Genomic DNA, 11,265 nt, shown 5'->3' with positions numbered 1-11,265 from the left:
AACAGTGCAAGGCTGGAGGGCAACCCCACGGGTATGGCATTGCAAGACTTTGCAGAATTAAAGACTGAACGATGATTTGTCCATCTAGTAAAGCATTGACTGGCATATAGTAGATACTGGGCCTGGTCTAAGAGCTGGAGGCAATGGCAGCAGACAATCTGTTCTAGAAGGAGGAGGGAATGAACAAACCATGTGAGTATATGAAATGGTAAGCAGGTGTTAGGGTGACAAAAGGAGGCAGGGAACAGGGGTATGGGGTGCTAGGGCAGAGGTTGGGGTTTCAGTATGTGAAAGTGTGGGCAGAGAAGACCTTATGGGAAAGTGGTATCTGACAAAAGACCTGAAGAAGGGGAGGGAGCCGTGAGGAGAGGTCTAAAAGTGGGTGCTTTCCCACACTGAGGCCTCGTGGCCCTACTTGGCTCACATCCGCCTACTTTGCTGAGATCTGTTTCGCTTCCATAACAAGGATATAAAAAGATACCATTTAATGCAATCATTGGTTAGGATAGTTTACAAAAATGATTTATGGAATACATATAATCTTCATTTCACCTGAACAGGAAACATTTGAAATCCAACTAAAAGAAAACACCCCTCAATTTCTTTTTAAGTGCTACTACCCCTCTTTGAGACCTGGCTCTCTTTTAACATTCATTATACACGATTCTGGAAAAGCTGAATGGCACAGTTAAGTATTAATAAATTTCTGAGTATTATTAACTGGGAAAAGGGGTTGGGAAAAACCAGGAGGAAATAGCCTATCCATATGAAAACAATAATCACATAGTATTTATTGTCTGGGATTGAAATGTTTCAAATACGCAAAGCAATAAAATGTCAGGAAAAGCGAAACTTCCTAATGTTAAAAAGATCATAAATTTTCCTCAAAATAAGACATATTAAAAAAAAAAGTTCAGGTGATACTTTATGTCACAGGAAAAATATACACTTAAATCTAAGTTACAGCAGCTCAAAATCTTCAGAAGGCCCAATCCATTCACCACAGGACAGAAGAGCCCGACGAAAGTTACTGTGAGAGCACAGAAAGCAACAGCTTTTTTTTTTTTTTTTTTTTGAGCTTGAGAATCACTTTTTAACACAAAGAAATTCACGGACCCACGCATTCTGTAATTTGTACTTTTGTTAACTCTTGAATGAAAAATCATATGTCATGTCAAAAAGTTACCAGGATTTCAGGATCCCTTTTAAATGAATCAAATTTTATAAAACACATGAGCACATATGTATATATTTAAAACTAGAGTGGCACCTACATGGGCAAAACATGTTTATTTAATCTACAGGTAATTTAATGTAGGTGGCCTCCCAGGTCCCTTTCAAGAATTGCACTCTCGCACAGGTCCCTGGCTCACTGCTTGGGAGTTACAGACTTCATGTTGATTTTTCAACTTTCAAGGGTGTTATTTTTTTTTTTTTTTTTTTTTTTTACATGATGGAATGACTGAAGGGCTGACTGACTGAATGAATGAATAACAGAGACAAAAAACCCAGATGTTTTAATTGTAAACTACTCTTGGGTGATAAACTGTTGCTTCCAGTTCACAAAAATCTCATTATTTTCAAGCTAAATAGATCTTCATATTTGCTTTATGTTCAGTGGACATATTACTGCTGTTACCTTGAGGGAAATGTCATTGTAGAATGGCTCACTGTCTTTAAATAAACGAGTAGGAGAACTGGCACATTTTCAAAGATGTTGCTATATGTAAAAATAGCAAGTATGTCTCTAACTCCTTCCCAGGTATGTACAGATGCAGATGGAACAAAAATGTTCCTAGGTTTAGTAGTACAACTGTGAGTGAGGTGACCTCTCTTTCCGAGGTCACTAATCCCTTCCAATAAGACTGAAGTGACAGTGACCTACTCATACAGGCTCCAAGAAGCCCCATGCCCGGAGGGCTCTGGTTTCTCCGAGACACTGCATTTGTCTTTAAGAAAAAAGCTGTGATCATCTACAGTTCATGAGATTTGAGCCAAACAAGCATCAATACAAGATTAAACACATTTAACCAAACAACAAAAAAATAATTCTGTGCTTATGTTTAAATGAATAACTTTGTTTCCACCAACCAACCAACACATGTTTACTGAATACCTAATATGTGCAATGTGGGGATTTCAAGGGGGTACATGCTCAAGACTTTGCCCTCAAGAAATTCTTAATCTGGTGCAGGCTACAAGACACACAGAGAGACAATTAGTGACACAAAACAGGAAGTATAAAGAACAAGAGGGCCATAATTAGCTCAGAGGAAGCAGAAGGTAGCATGCATGGAGGCAACCTTTATGGGAAAGAGCTAGGGAAGGAGGCCACCATGAAAACCTAGGAGAGGGGAGGCAGATTCATTTTTCATGCTGGGAACAGCATGTCCTACATACCGTGGGGGAAACACCTCCTTTCGGAAACGGGTGCCAGCTAAGAGACGGCTTGCTTGTCATTTAGGCTTGGCACTGCATGGTAGACCATGGTAAAGTACCCCAACCCTCATGTCTGGTGTCATCTGGGCCCCCCTTCCTGGAACACAGGATGTTGACACCATGCTGATCTTGCCTATGTTGCCGCATAACTAACAAACTGCCTAATCTGTCTGGGCTCACTGTCTCTTCGCGGGTCAGATCTATGGAAGTGTGGCCAGCCAACCCACCAGCCACACACTCCCCGCTGCTTAGGGACACCTTGGCTAAGTGACAAGAAGTGGCCAATGTGCTGGCTGGTGAACTAACTTCTTGAAGTGGTCTGAATGAAGTCAATCAATGCCATTCAGAAAACAATGCTGCAGGTAGGCTGGTCCGTTGCTAGCTGGGAATCCTAAGGGACCTAAGTCAGCAAGTAACTTGAACTGAGGCAGAGCAGACCTGGGGTTGAATTAGAGAAGCTGCTGACTACAGATGAGAGAGGAAAAATAATCGTTTCTGATTCATATCATGCTCAGCAAGTTTCTTTCCACTTTCTTCTCTCTCCCTGTCCGCCATTCCCCCCAAGCACATGCACAGCAATCCCTGGCCAGGAGAAAGAATGACTATGTCATCATTAACAAGCAAACAACTAAAAAAGGCATTTGTACAAAGTTTCAGGGGTTGTCATATGTACCTCTGTATCTGCCACTGCAAACACGATGTACACAAGATGGGGATTATTTTATAACAGGACAAGCATACCTTGCATGAAAGCATAAAACAGTAGCATAAGTAGTTAGAGCCTTCTGGAGAAATTTGATCTTCATAAAGGAGGCTTTATAAACATGGATCTTGGATCTTTGAGGGATTTTCTTATAATTTGTATAGGGATTCTGAGTATGTGCATTGATCATATGTATTTATCTTTAGATTTAAGACATTATAGAGGACTTGGCATCATTCAATGTAACTATAGTTTACGGCATGTGATATGGTATCCCATTATATACCTAGTACTTGGCCTTAGAGAAAGAATATTCAGTTAAAATCGAATTTTCTTGTAACCAGTTTTCTGGTATTGAGAAGTGCTTCTAGGTTCAGAGCAACAATTCTCTTTAATACATTATTAGAAACCTATACTCGAGCATGCTCCATGCGGTGGAACAGTGGCGAAGGATATGGGCTTGGGGGTCAATGCGTTGGGTACAAATGCCAGCTCCACTGGCTTCCTCTCTGCTACCTGTGGGCAACGGAGGGTGGGGTGGGGGGTAACAGTGCGCATCCTGCGAAGGGGCTGTGAGTATCTAATGGAACAATTCGGACAAAGTACTTGGTACACAGGATGGCACATGGAGTGCTGTAATTATTATGTCAAACTTATTCTTAAAACGCTGGTACAACATAGCCTCATTTTGATAGCAAGCAAAGCGTTAACCTGGTTTGAGTAAAATTAAATAAGCGATCATCTTGATTCTTGATTTTTCCCAGAATTTTTTGATTTTCCCAATATCCCAATAAAGAATTGCCAGTAATTTTTTTCCTTTAAAAAAATGGAATAGTGAATATTAGGTGGCGATGAGCAGAAGGAGGAACATGAATATAATGCTCTATACAGAGTTACAGCGGTTTCCAACAATGAAATATTGTATGTAGGTTTTTTGTGACTTTCTAGGAATTGATTGTTTTAAAACATGCTTCAATTGCCAAAGCTCTGATGACTTATGATGGCTTGAATAGCTGATATTTTGTTCCAGAAAACAAATGCAAGTCTCGTTCCTTGTGTTGGCTTTTTTTTTTAAGTGCTCCAGTATCACTCCCAACACTGGAGACTTACTTTAAGAGATAGGACTTTTTCTAATATTTGAGTTTTGAAAGGCATCTGGCCCTTATTTGGCCATCACATTCATATCTAATTCCTGCAGGCATGGTTTTGTTGTTTTAAGTTTGGCTTGATGCCCTCTGTGGAAAGCCTCTGCTTTAATGAACACAGCTCCTGGAACACTGTTAGAGTCCCGCGCCTAGCTCCACCCCTCTCCCCTTTACTCTAAAAGCACAGAAAGTTTTATCTTGGATTTTGAATAAGGAGATAAAAATAAGAAAAATACATTGCTGGAGAATCAGCTTTCTGTGGGAGCCACTGCTGTGACACAGTCATTCAGCTTGATGCCCTCCTATTATTTGCAGAAGTGTTTATGTACTATGAAATGTTCAGCCAGAGCATACCGGAAACCATAAAATATTTTATGAGATGTATACATGGTTGAAGGCAGAATTTTAAATGCAACCTGGGAAGGTTCTATCTAAATTCCAGGAGGGTAGAGGAGGGAATATTTCTCTGTAGTGATTCAGTTTTACATAAGGGGTTATATGAACTGGAAAGAAATACCTGATTTGGGAACTATATAACATTTTTTCATAAAATTAAACCTTCTAATTTCTAGACAAGTAAACTTGTCTTCTTTCAGACCAAGAATTGCCACTTATGTGTATTTGTCTTCTACGTGGTAAAAGCATTCATGTGGATTATTATTTTACAGAAACAAAGGACAAACAGCGATAAATGAAGAATTTTCCCCAGATACAGGAATTATATACACTGTTTAAAAAAATATTTGTGCTTCTGATGGTTTTTAAATAAAAACTCTTGGTTCTAAAATTGGAACATTATTTCTGAATCTTAACTATTGCAATATGTGAAGGCAGGAAGGTTAATGACATGGCCTCAAAATGGCATGTTCGGAACGTCACATTCCCAATTTAGGTGAAGGGAGAAATATTTCTATTTCCTTTACCCTCAAATCTACGAGGCCCTGTCAATTTCCCATAAGAGGGGCTATTTTTACTGATTTGTTGGGTTTTACTTATTTTTTTCAGATTTGATCTCCAAAACACAAGGCTACAAAAATACAGATTATTTTGTGTATTCACATTTGATTTAGAAATGAGCCTGATGTAGTTGTTTTTGTTTCGGATTTCTATCTCATGAAATCATTGTGAAGATCAATGAAATCCCAGAGGTGAGGTTCCTGACAGAGTTGGTGCTCAAAGTATATTAGTTCCCTCTCCCCTGCTTGCAGACCTCTTTTTTTTTTTTTTTTTTTAAACTGATATATAGGGGCTCCTGGGTGGCTCAGTCAGTTAAGCGTCTCCCTTTGGCTCAGGTCATGATCCCAGGGTCCTAGGATCAAGCCCTGCATTGGGCTTCTTGCTCAGCTGAGAGCCTGCTTCTCCCTCTCCCTCTGCTGCTCCCCCTGCCCTTGCTTTCTCTCTGACAAATAAAATCTTTAAAAAACAACAACAAAACAACCCAAAAAACTGATGATAACTGACATATAATACAGATTATTTAATTTTACCATGTCCCTTTGAAGATTTTAATGTAACACGCTTTATAATATGCCCAAACTAGTATCATTTAAAAATAAATGTAGGTTATCATCTAGGATAAACATGCCATAAAATTCCATGTGACTTGGGAGTATCTTATGCAAATCCAGTATGGTGGAGCAAAATGGTAGCATGAGAATTAGGGGCCATGGATCTGGTCTCTGGGCCGTCACTGCCACTGCTGAGTGACCTTGGGAAAGTTAACTTCCCTCTCCAGGCTACATACTTTCATTGGGAAAATGAATGGTTGTTTGCAATGATTTCCAAGACTCTCTTCTGCTCTAACATTTTATGATTTTACCTAACATTTTATTTTTTTTATTTTTTATTTTTTTAGATTTTATTTGTTTATTTGACAGAGATCACAGGTAGGCAGAGAGGCAGGCAGAGAGAGAGGAGGAAGCAGGCTCCCTGCTGAGCAGAGAGCCTGATGCGGGGCTCGATCCCAGGACCCTGGGATCATGACCTGAGCCGAAGGCAGAGGCTTTAACCCACTGAGCCACCCAGGCGCCCCTTACCTAACATTTTAATCGTGAGAGAGCAATTTACTGAAGTCACATTTTCTGAGATTTTCCTTCTAGACATTTTTTTGTATACCCGCTGCTTAAGAAAATTTTATTTCATTTTATTTCACTGAGTTTTATTTCAAATTCAGTGTTGCTGAAAGAGTCAGAGAAAGAAGCTAAGTGTAGAAAAGAAAAAAAAAAAAGAATTAAAAATATTAATATTGAGCAATTATGGGGACATCTAGGCTGGTTTGGGACAGACATAAATGACCTTGTTTTATTCTAAATTCAGCTCACTGGCTTATGATGAAAAGTGAAAGGTTATTATATGGACTTACTGGGTAAAACCAGATTTTATAAATAATTACCTGTCAGACTGTTCAAGATAGACAAACATACGCCAGACCAACAAAAACACAGACCTGTCATATTTCTGAGAGAAATGTACGTTGAGTCTTCCTTCTCTGGGACTATAAGGAGATCAGGTAGAATAAAATGAAGGGAAAAAAACCTAAACCCTGTGTTTTTTTGCCTTGTGCATACTTTAAAATGTATAATGTGGGAGAGCAGGAATTTTGATGTGAAAAATTAGCCCCTGAAAATTTTATACATCTATAAGCCCGGCAGATCGAAACCAAATACAATAAATGCTGTCGTTTTAGAAGTTAGGCTGTTTACTGCAAGCTTATAATTTTCCATGATTAGGGATGCCAAGAAAAATAAGAATGATGATAAAAAGAAAAGTTTAATCATACATTTCAACAAGCACAGATGGAACATCAAAACCCCTTGGCAATTTTTTGGTATTATATATCTGCGTTTTTTTGTTCTTGACATGAAGATTTTTTCCAGAAGGACTAACACAGAACAGGTAAATGATAGTTAACAAATGTCAACAGTATGGCACAATCATATTAATGGAGACTCACGATCATTTGGTCACAGGAGGAAAATCTTTCATGCTTCTTATTTCTGTTTTTATTAATGCTTTACAAAAGGCTCTTTCGGTTTGTGCAAAAACCACGATAAAAATAAAATTGCACAGAAGTCCTACCAAATTAAAGAAATAACTTCCTTTTTTGTAATTCAAGTTGAAGCAGGAACTGTACAATTACATCTGCTACATTTTGATTTATTCTCAAAAGTTTGAGTTCCTCATTTAATGGAGAAAAGTAGAGACACCAGAAGGGTAGCTCAGCTGCTACTAGCAAGAAATTACCCAGTCCACAATCCCAGTGTAGCTGTGGGAATGCTTCAGAGGGAGAAAGCAAATCACTCAACTGCTCTTAATCAACGTATTCTGATTATTTTGCTTCTAAACGGCTGTGTGTGTGTGTGTGTGTGTGTGTGTGTGTGTGTGTGTGCGTGTGTGTGATGGGCCTGGGGACTGGAGGGACAGGGGATGGAGAGACGTGAAGACAGGGAAGAGGGCCTAGAGGAGGGAGAACACGCACAATAGGCAGATCCTCAGGAAGTTCGGGAAGAAGGCATGACAGATAACACGTACGCTGCAAGTGGGGGCAAGGGATGCGAAGATGGGAACAGACAGTTCATCAGATCGATTATGTCTCTGATTAGTGTGAGTTTATAAAATGACTAGTGGTCTCTAAAATACGAGTAGGATATATGTAATCAGCAGATGTTGCAAAATGAAGTTGATGGGACGGTGCCAGGGGAGAAGTGACTGTCCTTTTAATTTTGTTTCCTTTGTCCCAAACCTGGATTACAAAATGCATCAAATAAAACACAGACTAAACACTGCAGGGGGTGGGGCGGGAGACGGTGGTGGAGAAAAGACACTGCTTTTAAGATATGTGAGCTGACGGCAGTAAATCCATTCCAAATTAAAATTTCAAAATTGTGTGATCTGCATTCTTGTCCACCTACACACTATCCCAAACATCCTGCCATTAATTAGCTAAACGGCCCAGCCAGTAAACAAGACGAAGCATTGAGAGGGCTGGAAAAAAGAGCTGCAGTCAGCCAGTTGATAGTCACAACAAACCAACCCACTCCTGAGGATACAGAGAAGGTAAACTTGTATTTTATTTTGTCCAAAGAGGGGAACAGAAATCACCTTAATATAACATTGCCTTTCCTGTTGTTACAGTCACAGTCCCATCAGCAGGCCAGAAAAGCCATCCCATTCCTGCGGTAGGCACTCTGTCAAAGAAAAAGAAATCTGCAATGAATTATCACATCAAGTCAAACCAGGAAAGGAGGCAAAAAAGCAAGCAGGGCTTTCTTCCTGTTTTGTAGACTCTGCTGCCTACACTGTAACTGGGTGCTGGATCTGAACACTTCTGGGGCCATCACTCTGTCTGGTAGAAAGTCAGTGTGGTTAACAAGTGGTGAGCGATTCTATTTTGGGGGGAGTGGGAGATATGCAAACTAAGAGATCCCATTTTGTTAATTGATTGGGTTTGGTTAGGTCAGAGACATGTTGTGTTGAATCTGTTTGTCCTTTATAAACATGTGTTCTTGATTGGATATGCTCAAGAATCACTTCTAATTAACTGTCTTAGTAGTCTATAAATTACTGACTCGTTAGAGCCTTCCCAGGCCTCATTTATAGTCTCTGTGAAAAGCTTGGAAACAGACACTAGCAGAGGCCTTTCCTCCTCGCTAAAATACAGTGATCTCTAAGGAGTTCTGTACACTGCGGACGTTACAGAAAGCTTGAATCTTACATAATTTTATGTACATACACATGTACATATAGAGTGTGTATGAATAACCATAGTGGGATAAAATACTCCCATAAAAGAAAATGGGAAAATGGATACTAATGGCAATAATATGATGTACTCCAGTAAATCAAGTAAAACTGCATGATTTTTTCTTCCTGTAAGATACACTCTACAGCTCAGCACGAGAAGAGCTGGACGACACAGGGCCTCTTGTGACTTGCCTTGAGTCTCATAATGAAACCCAGAATGAAACAGAACTAAAATCCAGGACTTAGGAGGAAAATTACCCTTTTCACCACATTTTTCATTATTTAAACTAGGACTAGTCATACCCAAAGAATTCATAACCCTCAATTAGATGGATTTTTTTCTACAATCTGTTTTCAGAAAAGCAGAAAAATGACAAAATCTCCTATTAAGGATTTTTTTCCCCTTTAGGCTAATAACTTTGATGCTAGAGTTTGCATACTTCCAGTCCAATATATTTACCTTCAACAGCCACATTATAGGAAATACAGAGTAAGTTTTTATGAGTAAGATAATGCTGTGGAGGGGCCGAAGAGTTTACATCTAAAAATGGTTAAATTACATTTAAAATTACACCCAAAGAGAGAAAAGTGGAAGCAAGCTTTTCTGAAAGCCCTCTACCTACATGAGGCGAAACAAAAACGGTTTTCTGCATAACTTCCTGTTCGTCATAAAATTCAATTCCCTTCAAAACCTCTCCTCCAAACATTCAGCTTATTCAGGATTTACTACAGTTGTCAGGCTTTGGGACGCAGGCTGACATTTCAGAGGCTGGTCGTGTGGCTCTTCAGCTTGTTCCAGATCAGCATTTCAAGGATGAGAAAACAGTGGCACTTTCCACGTTTCCTTCCTAAGAGCTCTGTCTGGGAGCTCGCTCATTACCGTCAGACTTTTTGTGCCACTGGATGCTTGGATGGAAGCAAACATTCTAAGAAGGACTAGAAAAGTCCAGCTTTACCTCCTACAAGTGTGCACTGGAGAACAGCATTAGATGAGCTCCTCAGAGAGCCGCAAATAACTTGCAGGAATGGATAGAGTGTCTTCCCACAATCGCAGGCAGGGGAGCCTCAGGTCTTGAAACAACACCGGCACCCCCCCTCCCCCGCCATCCCCCACCACAGTTGCCTTAGAGAGGCTTATGCCAAAGTCATACTTTCAGGTTCTTGACCTTGATGTTTGAAATTTTACAACCACAGTGACAACCTTTAACATAATATTGAAAGCAGGGGGGATGGTTTACATGGAGATAAATGGACCTGGGAGTCAAGCTGGATTCCTCATAAAGGTAAATGGTTGAAGTGAGTCCTGCTTGTAAAAGCAGTTTTGGCTCAAGGGAAGACGGAGTCTTGGCTGAGCACCCCTGAGAAATTACGAAGTTTCATCTTTCCAGGGTGGGCATGTGAAATGGTTCTGTCGAGTACTGAAGAGGTTACTTTTCAAAGATCAATTCACCTTCACAGATGATTTGTCACTATTGTTTGCAAATGACTACAAGACTAGAGAGACTTCGGGTAGCCACGTTTAACAAGAAAGCCAGAGTTTAGACCTGCCCCAGATTTCTGGAATAAGTGCTTTCTATTCCAATTCTAAAATAGAGAAGGGACAAACAAGCATGTGATTAGTGAAGAGCAATTTCGGCAAACCAATCCCCTGGGGTCCTCCAGCCTGAGTCACAGCTTTTTCCTTTTGATGTACAAAGGATGTATGTTGTCTGTGGAGGGTGATTATGGGAACATCCCAAATTTGGCATCCTTTCCCGAGTAAGCAACTTTAAAGGAAGATGGATGAGGACAGCTCATCTTTGTGTCAACTATGAATTTCTCTCTGTTTGTGTTGTGAATGCTGAAACTAAATTTAAACACTGCTTGGTGTGAGGGCCTTCCAGAGGCCACATTCTCATGAACACTTTGTATCCTGCTTACTCTCCACTGTCAGATCCTATGAGTGACTCCCTGCTTCTATATCTTTACAGATACTCCTACTTAGTAAAAGTCAGGCCTTGGCAGGGAAAAGCTGGGACCACCTCCTCCACTACTAAAAATTAATCAATAACGCAGTCATCTTCAACCCAATAACCCAGCTTCTATGTGATATATACCACTTAAACTTTCTTATTTAATAAAGCTCTGTTCTCAACTATGAGTTGCTCCTCTGTGAATTTGTTGAAATCCTTAGACATGCTAGGATCTCTAAAGTTACCAGCAAAGATACTCTTTTTTTTTTTTTTTCAAAGACCA

General features: G+C 39.9%; 1 protein-coding gene across 1 annotated transcript in view; it reads right to left on the bottom strand.

Moving 5' to 3' along the window:
* Positions 1-7,674: 7,674 nt before the first annotated feature.
* LOC111147563 (SPT3 homolog, SAGA and STAGA complex component) overlaps positions 7,675-11,265 on the bottom strand; it is a 517,332-nt gene continuing 513,741 nt past the window's right edge. The window contains exon 12 of the mRNA XM_022503666.1: positions 7,675-8,474. Coding sequence (XP_022359374.1) covers positions 8,433-8,474 — 42 coding nt within the window. The 3' untranslated portion in view covers positions 7,675-8,432. The remainder of the gene's footprint in view (positions 8,475-11,265) is intronic.

The sequence above is a fragment of the Enhydra lutris genome, unplaced genomic scaffold (genome assembly GCF_002288905.1).
Source record: "Enhydra lutris kenyoni isolate GAN:26980312 unplaced genomic scaffold, ASM228890v2 scaffoldscaffold17, whole genome shotgun sequence".
Lineage (NCBI taxonomy): Eukaryota > Metazoa > Chordata > Mammalia > Carnivora > Mustelidae > Enhydra > Enhydra lutris.
This window is presented reverse-complemented; position numbering and strand designations above follow the sequence as displayed.